Source organism: Salvelinus alpinus, chromosome 22 (assembly GCF_045679555.1).
Source record: "Salvelinus alpinus chromosome 22, SLU_Salpinus.1, whole genome shotgun sequence".
Classification (NCBI taxonomy): domain Eukaryota; kingdom Metazoa; phylum Chordata; class Actinopteri; order Salmoniformes; family Salmonidae; genus Salvelinus; species Salvelinus alpinus.
The window spans coordinates 9,348,921-9,363,192 of NC_092107.1; the positions used below are offsets into that span (position 1 = coordinate 9,348,921).

Consider the following 14,272-nt stretch of genomic DNA (forward strand, 5'->3'; position numbering starts at 1 on the left):
TTCAATGTCATCAGAAGGAATAACGTAAAATTGATTTATTTAAATTAAAACGGAAACATTGATTCAACCAGTTTGTGCCTAGTGAGCGTGTTTATAGGATATATTGTCACAATTGTTGTTAAACCCGAGACAAAGTGAGGCGCAATCAGACAACAAACAAACCTTATGCCAAAGCAAATCAATATGCCCAACTTAGAGTTGGTTAATCACCACAACCTTAGCCAATGTGTCAGGTGAATCCACATATTTGGATGTTTGAGTAGCCTACATACAAACTGCTGTCCCTCAGTATCACCTTTATATGACCCATCTTTATGAGATGGTACAATGTCCATTGCTGTTAAGTTCTTGCCTGGTTAGAGTCTGATAAGGTTCCAGGCATCCCATAATGTAACTTGTTTTGTAATTACTGAATTACTTTTAGTTAGTTTAACCAAATAAAGTGAAACCACAAGTCTTTTGTTAATCTCCACCTTTTCATACATCTGTCCAGTGAGGATGTGTTTGAGCTGTAACATGACATGTAATAATGATAAAAGCTTAACAGCAGCTGTGTGACGTGCTTCCTGAGGTTAACTGAGGGACACATTTAGGTGATGCACTGCTCAGGGGTCAGTTATCATACAATCGCAGTTCTTGTAAGTTAACATTTACTGTTCATGACTGTAAACGTACCCTTCTCTCGAACTTCAGCACTGTGCAATTGAGGTCAACTCTTAAAACAGCCTGGCACATATTACACCAATCTCTTTGTTATTACTCTTGCCTTGACAATGTTTCAAAGGGTTAGATACAGTAAATTGTTCTACCAAATATGGCCACTCCAATATGGCCATGTTGGTACCTAGAAATAATAAAAATGATATAATAACGATAAAACATATTTCATAAAATAAGGATAGGATCAACTTTAATGTCCCTGAAGCATCTTAGAAAACTGGATGAATCTTAAAAAAGGGAGGAATATGATGTTCAAGATGGATATCAGTTCACATTAAGTATGCATAATCAATTTTTAAAAATCCACATTCATTGTCTGGAAATTATAAGCTATATCTCTGAAAATCCCGACACAGATAGCTTGTGTTGTTCTATTAATAAAACAGCCTATTAATAAAACAGAGCTGGAGCGTGTCAAATATTATGACTGGATGGTTTGTTCTGTTGGAAATTCCTCATGGGTGGAATGTTATTCCTATTTTTCATAATTAACAAAAAAAAAGTACGCCATTGTATTTAACGAACTTCAAAGTACTTTTCTTAGGAGAGAGTGGTCTGCAAGCAGGCAGCAGGCAGGGTGCGCGTAGGCAGCTCGAGGTCATTTGATTGGCAGTTCTGGTTGCCTGGAGATGGAAGTTAGTCCGGGTTCAGAAGGGGCATTCCTTTACAGACATGTTAAATAACCCTTCAGTGGAGCTTCGAAACTATCTCCTGGGAAGGTTTCGTGGCGACATTTAAAAAGCCGTAGTGTACGTACCCTTTCAGACAAACAAACATGCCATAGCCAAGGGGCCACATTCCATGTCTTAAAGTGGTATATGACAAACGGTTTTGTTATGTTTCAATCTTCTATGATGTATATAAAGTGTAATACTGGGATGCAAACTCAAAATTGAATACATTCAACATGGTACAGGTGTCTTTTTTCTAAGCCCACAACCATGTGTGTGAGTTGTATACTTTTGTTTCAAAGTACATTTGTTTAATAAGACTACGAAGAAACTCTGTGTGACCTTGATTTAGCCAACTTCAGTAAAAAGGTTAAGAAACAAATAATGTACACAGATAGCTAATGAACCTGGTCCAAAATATAATGTTCTGTATAGTGTAGGTACTGCTGTGATGGGTTCCAGAAGTTGTAAACTATCTAGATATTATCCCCATGATTGGGTTATCAATCATGGGTCCTTTTTTGATGTTTGGGGGTGCTGCAATTTTTCCACTGACAGGGAAATACAGGACTAGTAAATGCCCAGTGCACTACTTTGTGTAATTAATATGTTTTTTAAATTCACATTTTTCAGGGGGTGCTGCAGCACCCTCAGTACCCCTACCTCCCCCGGCTATGCTTACAGAACTTCTGTTCCGCAAAGACTTATGTAAGAACCACCACGTGGTCTAAAGGGTTGTGCTACAGCGACAGTATAAAGCTCTGCCCGTTACACTAAGCGGCACACAGGAGCTTCACACGAGAAGAGTCCTATCACTTGCACTCCCTTCAAGCAAGACAGCCACAGACATTCTCAATCCTGACAACAATGTCACCTCCAAGCTCTACAGGTAAGTTGATGTTCTCCAATGAGGGTTAAAGCATTTTGCAGTCATACATTGCCTAGTGACCTTTCATCTCATCTTTAAAACATATAACTATTCAGTTTGTAAAAAAAATCTAGAGAGTCATTTATTGTAGGCCTATTAGTCCCCACAAGCTCCTTTAATACAATTTCTAGTTCTGCTTTGATATCTATCTGCTGTTTTTCTTTGTAGGTCTTCAGGTGTTTTTGAGTAATAATATTGTCTGGACTTTTTCCTTGCAGACCTGAAAAAGACTAAGTCAAAGAAGAGTAAGGATCATCATTACACAGATGTGCACGGCCTGCCATGCATTGAGAAGATCGTGGCTTCTGTGGATGAGACCCCAGAGGCCATCAGCACTAATATCAGTGGAACTATCCCAGAGTGGATTAGTGGCAATTTCCTCAGAAACGGACCAGGAAAGTTTGAGATTGGTAATAATAAGTGAGTATATTTTAAACAAGCTATATATGTTTAACCAGAATCAAATGAGGAGTAAATGACTATTGCTGCATATATGAAATTATTTACTGTACTATATTAACTATTTCTTCTGCTTCTCAGATTCAACCACTGGTTTGATGGAATGGCCCTCCTGCATCAATTCAAAATCGCGGGAGGCCAGGTGACCTACAAGAGCCGCTTCCTGGGCAGTGACTGCTACACAGCTAACAGTGAGAACAGCCGCATCGTTGTGTCTGAATTCGGGACTGTGGCCATGCCAGACCCCTGCAAGAACTTCTTCCAACGCTTTCTGTCCCGGTTCGAACTGCCAAGTGAGTTTACAGTTCAAGTCTGCAGTTCAAGAGTTTGGAGGTCAAAGAGTGGAGAATATATGACAGACGGAGAATTGATTTACGTTGTGCTAATCACATGAAAACTGTCTTTGGTCCACAGAAGCGTCAGATAATGACAATGTGAGCTTTGTGACGTACAAGGGTGATTACTACGTGAGCACGGAGACAAACTTCATGCACAAGGTGGACCCTGAGACACTTGAGACAAAGGAAAAGGTAGGCCTTGGCTAATAAAATATTGCATCGGATCTACTAGTGTATAGCGTTTCCTTTTCTTTTTAAAGGTCTACACAAACACTACCTACAGTAGCCTCATACAATACAAAGAGTTCCATTCAGTATAAACAAATCACCAAATTATTTTGTTGAAATATTTAATAAGAGACCTATTGCATTATAAACTCAGCAAAAAAAGAAACGTCTTTCAAAGATAATTCGTAAAAATCCAAATAACTTCACAGATCTTCCTTGTAAAGGGTTTAAACACTGTTTTCCATGCTTGTTCAATGAACCATAAACAATTAATGAACATGCACCTGTGGAACGGTTGTTAAGACACTAACAGCTTACAGACGGTAGGCAATTAAGTTCAGTTATGAAAACGTAGGACACTAAAGAGGCCTTTCTACTGATTCTGAAAAACACCAAAAGAAAGATGTCCAGGGTCCCTGCTCATCTGCGTAAATGTGCCTTAGGCATGCTGCAAGGAGGCATGAGGACTGCAGGTGTGGCCAGGGCAATAAGTTGCAATGTCCGTACTGTGAGACACCTAAGACAGAGCTACAGGGAGACAGGACGGACAGCTGATCGTCCGTCCTCGTAGTGGCAGACCACGTGTAACAAACACCTGCACAGGATCGGTACATCCGAACATCACACCTGCGGGACAGGTACAAGATGGCAACTGCCCGAGTTACACCAGGAATGCACAATCCCTCCATCAGTGCTCAGACTGTCCGCAATAGGCTGAGAGAGGCTGGACTGAGGGCTTGTAGGCCTGTTGTAAGGCAGGTCCTCACCAGACATCACCGGCAACAATGTCGTCTATGGGCACAAACCCACCGTTGCTGGACCAGACAGGACTGGCAAAAAGTGCTCTTCACTGACGAGTCGTGGTTTTGTCTCACCAGGGGTGATGGTCGGATTTGCGTTTATCATTGAAGGAATGAGCGTTACACCAAGGCCTGTACTCTGGAACGGGATCGATTTGGAGGTGGAGGGTCTGTCATGGTCTGGGGCGATGTGCATCATCGGACTGAACTTTTTGTCATTGCAGGCAATCTCAACGCTGTGCGTTACAGGGAAGACATCCTCCTCCCTCATGTGGTACCCTTCCTGCAGGCTCATCCTGAGATGACCCTTCAGCATGACAATGCCACCAGCCATGCTGCTCGTTCTGTGTGTGATTTCCTGCAAGACAGGAATGTCAGTGTTCTGCCATGGCCAGCGAAGAGCCCGGATCTCAATCCCATTGAGCACGTCTGAGACCTGTTGGATCGGAGGGTGAGGGCTAGGGCCATTCCCCCCAGAAATGTCCGGGAACTTGCAGGTGCCTTGGTGAAAGAGTGGGGTAACATCTCACAGCAAGTACTGGCAAATCTGGTGCAGTCCATAAGGAGGAGATGCACTGCAGTACTTAATGCAGCTGGTGGCCACACCAGATAATGACTGTTACTTTGGATTTTGACCCCCCCCTTTGTTCAGGGACACATTATTCAATTTCTGTTAGTCACATGTCTGTGGAACTTGTTCAGTTTAAATCTCAGTTGTTGAATCTTGTTATGTTCATACACATTTTTATGAAAATAAACACAGCTGACAGTGAGGACGTTTCTTTTTTTGCTGAGTTTAGGATAGCATGATTGAAGGCCTATCAAGACATTTCATTTTTGTTGATGCTCTCAACAGGTGGACTGGAGCAAATTCATTGCTGTCAATGGAGCCACTGCCCACCCCCACACAGACCCTGATGGTACAACATACAACATGGGGAATTCTTACTCTGCTAAAGGTAAGGAAGGAACCAGCCCCTGCCCATTCACTAACCACCGTCACTTAAGTCTAACGAATTGCAGATGAAGAATGACAAAACACAAACCTCTTAAACCTGAAATCTGCCTGCAAAAATTGGCCAAAGGCCAGTTTTCCAGGTTCCAAATAAAACTAAAACGGCCTTTTTTTCAGGTGCAATTTACAATATCATCCGCGTGCCTCCGACAAAGACAATGCCAGAAAACCCAGAGGAAACCCTGGAGGGAGCTACAGTGGTCTGTTCTATTCCTTCAGTGGACAAGGCAAGACCTTCATACTACCACAGCTTTGGTGAGCAGACCACACAAAGCCTCCACAGGCTCCATAGCTAATGACACATTTAACGTAAACAGCCTCTCATGTAAACCCTCTCACCAGTAGATGGCTCACTCCGCCAACCATCTTCAAAGCAAAATGGTCATGTTTCATCCTTTTGTTAATCAGAATGCACAGCAATGATCTATCAATACTGATATGATCTGACTCAACTCCAAAAGAGTGGCAATTGATATACTGCTCATTCGATTTCAGCAATGTCGGAGAATTACGTGGTGTTTATTGAGCAGCCTATCAAAATGGACCTCTTGAAGATTGTTACAGGCAAGCTGAGAGGAAAGGGTATCAGCGATGGGGTCTACTGGGACCCTAAACTTGAGACCATCTTTCATTTGATTAACAAGCAGACAGGCAAGGTAAGACCTTGGTCTAGAACGCCCTTGAATTCTTGGGAGTCTCAATTCTTGTTGAAAGTTTTGGTAAATGACAAGCTAGGAACGAGACAAAGGATACTAAGCCTACAGTAATTGCTTTTAAGTTATACATTTCATTTCTGATGACTGACATCCTTTATTCTCTTCCAGCTCAACTCAGTCAAGTATTATGCCAAAGCGCTGTCCACATTCCACCAGATCAACGCCTGGGAGGAGGATGGCCTCCTGGTTATGGACCTCTGTGCCGCAGACGATGGCAAAGCCATCAACAACTACATTGTTCAGAACATGCGCAAGTCAGGAGAGGCTCTGGACAAGGTCAGTATAAGTCTAAACTGAAGGGTATAACACTTAACTTCAATGAATAATCATTAATAAACTATTTAAAAATACTATTACTAACTACAAATACATATTCCATTATTTTTAAACAGTTATATGCATTAGAATTCAGAAGCATGTATACTTTTTTGTATAACTTATAAAGCATTTATAATGGCTTGTTCATTACAGTTATACAGTGCCTTCGGAAAGTATTCAGATCCCTTGAATTTTAAAACATTAATGATTAAATAAAAATAATTCCTCAGAAATCTACACAAAATACCCCATAATGACAAAGCGAAAACAGTTTTACAGAAATACCTTATTTACAGAAGTATTCAGACCCTTTGCTATGAGACTCAAAATTGAGCTCAGGTGCATCCTGTTTCCATTGATCATCCGTGAGATGTTTCTACAACTTGATTGGAGTCCACCTGTGGTAAATTCAATTGATTGGACATGATTTCGAATGGCACACACCTGTCTATATAAGGTCCCACAGGTGACAGTGCATGTCAGAGCAAAAACCAAGCCATGAGGTCGAAGGAATTGTCCGTAGAGGTCCGAGACAGGATTGTGTCGAGGCACTGTTCTGGGGAAGGGTATCAAAACGTTTCTGCAGCATTGAAGGTCCCCAAGAACACAGTGGTCTCCATCATTCTTAAATGGAAGAAGTTTGGAACCACCAAGACTCTTCCTAGAGCTGGCAGCCCGGCCAAACTGAGCAATCGGGGGAGAAGGGCCTTGGGTCAGGGAGGTGACCAAGAACCCGATGGTCACTGACAGAGCTCTAGAGTTCCTAGGGTTGATGCCTGAGTGGCATCAGGACAAGTCTCTGAATGTCCTTGAGTGGCCCAGCCAGAGCCCGGACTTGAACCCGACCGAACATCTTTGAAGAGACCTGAAAATAGCTGTGCAGCAACGCTCCCCATCCAACCTGACAGAGCTTGAGAGGATCTGCAGAGAAGAATGGGAGAAACTACCCAAATACAGGTGTGCCAAGCTTGTAGCGTCATTCCCAAGAAGACTCAAGGCTGTAATCCCTGCCAAATGTGCTTCAACAAAGCACTGAGTAAAGGGTCTAAATACTTATGTAAATAAAAATAAATACAACTGTTTTTGCTTTGTCATTATGGGGTATTTTAGGTAGATTGAGAAGAAAAAAAATTAAAAATACATTTTAGAATAAGGCTGTAACCTAACAAAATGTGGAAAAAGTGAAGGGGTCTGAATACTTTCCGAAAGCACTGTAAGTGTAACCAGCTAAAGTCACTAGGATCAGGAATCCTACATGTGAACTGCTTGAGGTTGAAAATGTTTTTGTTCAAATTAGGTGTACAACACTATGTGCAGAGTGTTCCCCCGGCGATTTGTCTTGCCTCTCAACGTGGACAAGGAGACACCCTGTGGGCAAAATCTGAACACACGCCCTGACAGTACCGCCACTGCCACCAAGACTGCGAAGGACAAGGTGTGTGTACAATAATCATGCACAAGTCTTCTGTTATACATCACTGCTGAAATACATCACTAAGCTAAGCTCCCGAGTGGGGCAGCGGTCTAAGGCACTGCCTCTCAGTGCTAGAGGCGTCACTACAAACCCTGGTTCGATCCCAGGCTGTATCACAACCGGCCGTGAACGGCAGTCCCATCGGGTGGCGCACAATTGGCCCAGCGTTGTCCGGTTTAGGGGAGGAATATTCACTATCAGAGCCTCATTAACTCGCTCTCTGCAGGTGTTCTGTACACATGAGGATCTGCACGATGAAGAACTTCATACGTATGGTGGTCTCGAGTTCCCACAAATCAACTATGCCAAGTACAACACCAAACCATATCGCTACTTCTACGGTTGTGGTTTCAGACATCTAGTAGGAGACACTCTCATCAAGATGGACCTCCAAGGCAAAAGAATGAAGGTTGGTTGTCATATTGATTCCTCCTTTTTTTTTTTACTCAAGAATATCTGCATCAGTAACACAGTACTCTATTGCGATGAGTGATGTAAGCCTAGGTAATAGGAATAGGAAATTCAATGCTGACCTTCATACTGCTGTGCTTTAAGGTGTGGGAGCATCCTGGACTGTACCCTTCAGAGCCTGTCTTTGTACCCTTGCCTGGCGCTACAGAAGAGGATGACGGTGTCATTATGTCTGTGGTCATCACTCCAAATAAGGTCAGTTCCCCCTTAAACACCTATGCCCGTTAACAATTGTTGTTCTCCTAACTCCCAATGTTAGCCTCCTAATGTAAACATGTTCCCTTTCTCCAGGACAAGAGCACGTTCCTGTTGGTTTTGGATGCCAAGACATTCAAAGAGTTGGGCAGAGCAGAGGTGCCTGTGAACATTCCCTATGGTTTCCATGGGACATTCAACTCCACTACGACTCATAGAAGGTCTCTATCAGAAAAAAAATTGGAGGCCCATTAGAGTGAATTGTACTGTGTTCATCTTTCATTTCTTGTCAAGTATATCCTTTCTGATTATTGACTGGATAACCATCAAAACACCTTATTGTGAAGTTGACTTTAAAAGCACTGTGAAAAACTTGTTAGTTCCATGCAAACAAAGAAAATGTTTCATGTTCATAAATAAGTGTATTTTTGTAAGATTTATGTCCACTCCTGTTTTGTGAATATATCAATCCTCTATATAAACAACTTATAATAAAAAATAAGTATTAAGAAAAGCCATGGGCTAATTTTTTATAATTTGGTTCACTCACCACCGAAAAGCTCGTAATAAATCTTTCAAAAATACTATTGGAAAAAGTGAAATATAGGCTATGATAACACCACGCAATATTCCATGTGATACACAGATGAATTAGTCCTACAGTCTGAACTGAATCCATTGACTCTTGTGACCGTCTTGTGGTCACTCACAACACAGTTACGACCTAAAAGTTAGTTTCCTGTTTGGTAATGGTTAGGCTATATTTCACTGTCAAGTAAAGAATAATTGATTTTATACATTTTAAAAATGAGTGCTTATCTTTGGATATTGCAGACACTGAAACGTCAATATTTATTTTTAACCTATTTATTGTTTACAGTAGGCTACATAGGCCTAGATCTACAGTATTCCCAATGCTTCAATATAAATAGGTAATTTATAAAGCAATGAACCACAATGACACTCACATTGTGTTTGCCAGTGTGGGATAAAGAGTGAGGACAGTAAACCTAAAAAGCATACATAGAGGTCAAAAGAAAAGTACTGACATGTTACTTATTTGAAATATTTACAAATAGTCTGTAGCACATAGGCCCATGTAGCAAGTCTATCCCTGCAGTTTGTCAGAAATGAGAGCCAAGGTACGCCTCAAGTGATCTTTCTTCTCTTTCAGGTGTGACTCCAAGTTTCTGGCCTCCATCAATATGTCTTCCAACTCCCTAACTTGTGAAGCATCTATTGCAGCCCTCTCACTGTAGGAAACAAAGGCACTATGTATGATCGACATGGTGTGGTGTACAGATGATTTCAAGAAAAGCATATTCACCTAATGGTTGTTTATCATAATAAAAAATGTTTGTATGCAGTAAAATTGCCTGGGTACTTAACGTAATATGTGATGTGGGCAAAGCACTGGAATTTAAACTCAAATGTGGTCTGACATTACAAAGAATGGAATGAAAACCTGTTCAACACGTTTGTCATGTTACCTTTGTTGTACCTACCTCAACACTTCAGAGTATTTGGAAAATAGCATGTTGACCTCTCTATTTGCACCTATCATTTGAAGGAAAATAAAGAGCAGTAATGTCAATTTCTCTGTAGCAAACACATTAAAAAAATTGATATATAATACATGCCATTTACCAGACACTTTCATCCATAGCAAGTGTATGAACTTATGAAAGGCTGATTCCAGGAATTGAACCCACTATCCTGGCGTTGCAAGCGCCATGCTCTACCACCTGAGCTACATTCTATTATTAGATATAAATGATGGTATCAATTGATCCAAACATTCATCATTCTTATCTATGAAAGAGAGAAAAATTATTCCTAATGCAAATATGTGCATACCTGCAAGTGCACCCTCAAACAAATCTGAAGAGATTGAAGCTGGTGTTTTACTACTGTGTGTTTTTTTATTTTTTGCTGGAGAACTGTCACAATATGCAGATGTTTGTTCAACCTATTGCAATGAAAGAGAAAAGACAACTCTCAATGACTACAACACAATCAATATGGATTTGCATGGACTAACTAATAGAAAATTGATATGGCTGAGTTGAGAACAGATTGAAATACGTAAATTAGCTATCCCAATGGTGGATGGAAGACATGTTTTTCTAATGGCCCTGGGGAGTACTTTTCCAGCAGATAACATCAAAACGGCAGCATTTTCAGACCTCTTGTGCCATTTTTTTGGGGCCTTTGTTGTCCATTCCCCTCCCTGTCGGTGGCATCACTCTGCCTGGCAATGGTCACTTAAAAGTTTCTCACCGCTTTCTAAAAAGTTACGTGGAGAGATGTGTGGTTAGCTACAATGGCTGATGAGAGACTACATTTTAACACAGTGTAACATGTTAACGTTGGGTAATGTTTATGCGCCTGTCTAACTGAACAATTGCAGCTAACTAACAACATTCTACCAGCTGCAGAATCAGCACAGCTGACCTCAACTAACAAACACTGCTAATTAGCTAGCTAAAGTTTGGTTATCCAACCGTAGCTGGCAGGGCCTTATCACTAGTTAGCTAACATGTGTAACTTAAACACATCCTTAATTTATTTCAAGGTAATCTATCGAGGTAATTAACAAAAATGCTGTTATGTAAAATTGATTAGCTAGCTACCTAAAACATTTGAAAAGTATACTTACTTTTGCTTATCCGTTTGGTTTGCCAAATTCGAATTCCGAGTGTTTTGCGCGAGCCAATCAGAACGTTCCATCAATTTCACGAACAAGGACGTGCTACAGTTCAAACTATTATGATCTACCGCCACCTACTGTCTTCAGACAGCAAATCCATTGACTGTAGTGATCAGAATATACAGTAATAACCATATCTAAGAAGTTCCAAAGGCTGTGCCTAATATAGTGTATAAGAGGTCATAATATTTGTTCGTCTGTGGTGTGTAATGAGGAGCAACCAGACACTGAACTTGACACATTTATGAAATTGCTTATTCCAGTTACTAATAAGCATGCACCCATTAAGAAAATGACAGTAAAAACAATGAAATCCCCGTGGATTGATGAGGAATTAAACAATTGTATGGGTGAGAGGGATGAGGCAAAAGGAATGGCAAATAAGTCTGGCTGTACAACCGATTGGCAAACGTACTGCAAATTGAGAAATAATGTGACTAACCTGAATAAAAAGAATAAGAAACTATACTATGAAACAAAGATAAATTACATAAAGAATGATAGTAAAAAGCTTTGGAGCACCTTAAATGAAATGTGGGGCAAAATGGCAAACCCAGCACCATTTAATCAGATGGCTCATTCATCACAAAACCCACTGATATTGCCAATAACTTATTTTTTTAGACTTTTACCCCTTTTTCGTGATATCCAATTGGTAGTTACAGTCTTGTCTCATCGCTGCAATCCTGCCAAGCCAAACTGCTCACTTAACCGGAAACCAGCTGCACAAATGTGTCAGAGGAAACTGGCACCACTGGCAACCATTGTCAGCCTTCAGGCACCCAGCCCACCACAAGGAGTCACTAGAGTGCAATGGGACCAAGACATCCCCACCGGCCAAACCCTCTCCTAACCCGGATGACGCAGCCCGGTTACGGCCGGCTCTGACACAGCCCTTGGATCGAACCTGGGTCTGTAGTGACGCCTCAAGCACTGCAGTGCCTTAGACCGCTGCGCCACTCTGGAGGCCATGATATTGCTAATTACTTTAATGATTTTTTCATTGGCAAGATTAGAAAACTTAGGCATGACATGCCAGCAACAAACGCTGACACTACACATCCAAGTATAACTGATCAAATGATGAAAGACAAGCATTGACATTTTGAATTCCGTAAAGTAAGTGTGGAAGAAGTGAAATTATTGTTTGCTATCAACGATGACAAGCCACCGGGGTCTGACAACTTGGATGTAAAATTACTGAGGACAATAGTGGACGATATTGCCACGCCTATGTGCCCTCAGACCTGGAGGGAAGCAAAAGTAATTCCACTACCCAAGAATAGTAAAGCCCCCTTTGCTGGCTCAAATAGCCGACCAATCAGCCTGTTACCAACCCTTAGTAAACTTTTGTAAAAAATTGTGTTTGACCAGATGCAATGTTATTTTACTCTAAACAAATTGACAGCAGACATTCAACACGCTTAAAGGAAGGACATTCAACAAGCACGGCACTTACACAAATGACTGCTGTTTGGCTGAGAGAAATTGATGATAAAAAGATTGTGGGAGCTGTTTTGTTAGACTTCAGTGCGGCTTTTGACATTATTGATCATAGTCTGCTGATGGACAAACTTATGTGTTATAGCTTTACACCCCCTGCTATATTGTGGATAGAGAGCTACCTGTCTAACAGAACACAGAGGGTGTTCTTTAATGGAAGCCTCTCCAACATAATCCAGGTAGAATCAGCAATTCCAGGGCAGCTGTCTAGGCCCCTTACTTTTTTCAATCTTTACTAATGACATGCCACTGGCCTTGAGTAAAGCCAGCGTGTCTATGTATGCATATGACTCAACACTAGACACGTCAGCTAGTACAGTGAGTTAAATCGCTACAACACTTAACAAAGAGCTGCAGTTAGTTTCAGAATGGGTGGCAAGGAATAAGTTAGTCCTAAATATTTCAAAAACTTAAAGCATTCACTAAACCTCAACTAAATCTTGTAAAAGATAATGTGGAAATTGAGCAAGTTGAGATGACTAAACTGGATTGTAACCCTGGATTGTAAACTGTAATTTTTAACAACACTATCAACAAGGCAGGTCCTACAGACTCTAGTTTTGTCGCACCTCGACTACTGTTCAGTCGTGTGGTCAGGTGCCACAAAGAGAAACATCGGAAAATTACAATTGGTTCAGAACAACGCAGCACAGCTGGCTCTTAAATGTACACGGAGATCTAACGTTAATAATATGCATGTAAATCTCTCATGGCTCAAAGTGGAGGAGAGATTGATTTCATCACTACTTGTATTTGTAAGAAGTGTTGACATGCTGAATGCACCGAGGTGTTTGTTTAAACTACTAGCACACAGCTCGGACACCCATGCATACCCCATGAGACATGCCACCAAGGATCTCTTCACAATCCCCAAGTCAAGAACAGACTATGGGAGGCGCACAGTACTACATAGAGCCATGGCTACATGGAAATCTATTTCACATCAGGTAACTGATGCAAGCAGTAGAATCAGATTTTTTAAAAGGATAAAAATACACCTTAACTGAACAGCGGGGACTGTGAAGAGACACACACACACACAGGCACAGACACACATACACATGATAAGACACGCACTCTACGCACACGTACACATGGATGTTGTATTATTAATATGTGATTGTGTAGTAGTGGCCTGAGGGAACACACTAAATGTTTTGGGTAAAGTGTTATGAAATGTAATGTCATGTAATATTTTTAATTGGATATAACTGCCTTAATGTTGCTGGACCCCAGGAAGAGTAGCTGCTGCCTTGTCAGCAGCTAAAGGAGCAGCTAAAGCTAGTTATAACAATATTTGACATACAGTGCTTTCAGAAAGTAATCAAACCCCTTGACTTTTTACACATTACATTTTGTTATAGCGTTATTCTAAAATGGATGAAATAAAAAAAATCCTCATCAATCTACCCCATAATAACAAAGCAAAAACAGGTTTTTAGAAATGTTTGCAAATTTATTAGAAAAAAGAAAAAAGAAAATACCCTATTGACATAAGTATTCAGACCCTTTGCTATGAGACACGAAATTGAGCTCAGGTGCATCCTGTTAACATTGATCATCCTTGAGATTTTTCTACAACTTGATTGGAGTCCACCAGTGGTAAATTAATTGATTGGCCATTATTTGGAATGACACACACCTGTCTATATAAGGTTCCACAGTTGACAGTGCATGTCAGAGCAAAAACCAAGTCATGAGGTCAAAGGAATTGTCCGTTGAGCTC

General features: G+C 40.9%; 1 protein-coding gene and 1 long non-coding RNA gene across 2 annotated transcripts; one reads left to right on the forward strand and one right to left on the reverse strand.

Moving 5' to 3' along the window:
• Positions 1-2,080: 2,080 nt before the first annotated feature.
• LOC139548944 (carotenoid-cleaving dioxygenase, mitochondrial-like) lies at positions 2,081-9,828 on the forward strand. Its single transcript, XM_071358921.1, has 13 exons — positions 2,081-2,280; positions 2,538-2,739; positions 2,860-3,071; positions 3,193-3,308; positions 5,001-5,103; positions 5,277-5,414; positions 5,655-5,815; positions 5,984-6,151; positions 7,491-7,628; positions 7,894-8,076; positions 8,223-8,333; positions 8,430-8,554; positions 9,508-9,828. Exons 1-13 carry the CDS (start codon positions 2,259-2,261, stop codon positions 9,590-9,592), a joined length of 1,764 nt encoding a protein of 587 aa, XP_071215022.1. The 5' UTR covers positions 2,081-2,258; the 3' UTR covers positions 9,593-9,828.
• Positions 9,506-11,083, reverse strand: LOC139548956 (uncharacterized). Its single transcript, XR_011669797.1, has 4 exons — positions 10,993-11,083; positions 10,520-10,619; positions 9,839-9,890; positions 9,506-9,586 (listed from the first exon to the last, which is right to left on the reverse strand). It is a non-coding gene; the product is annotated as an uncharacterized lncRNA (long non-coding RNA).
• Between the last annotated feature and the right edge of the window lie 3,189 nt (positions 11,084-14,272).

Excerpts from the sequence above, each read along its gene's own strand:
- LOC139548944 (XM_071358921.1), top strand. The coding sequence starts at position 2,259 with ATGTCACCTCCAAGCTCTACAG. Across the intron at positions 2,740-2,859 it reads TTTGAGATTGGTAATAATAA|ATTCAACCACTGGTTTGATG; the intron begins GTGAGTATATTT and ends TCTGCTTCTCAG. Across the intron at positions 5,104-5,276 it reads GAATTCTTACTCTGCTAAAG|GTGCAATTTACAATATCATC; the intron begins GTAAGGAAGGAA and ends CCTTTTTTTCAG.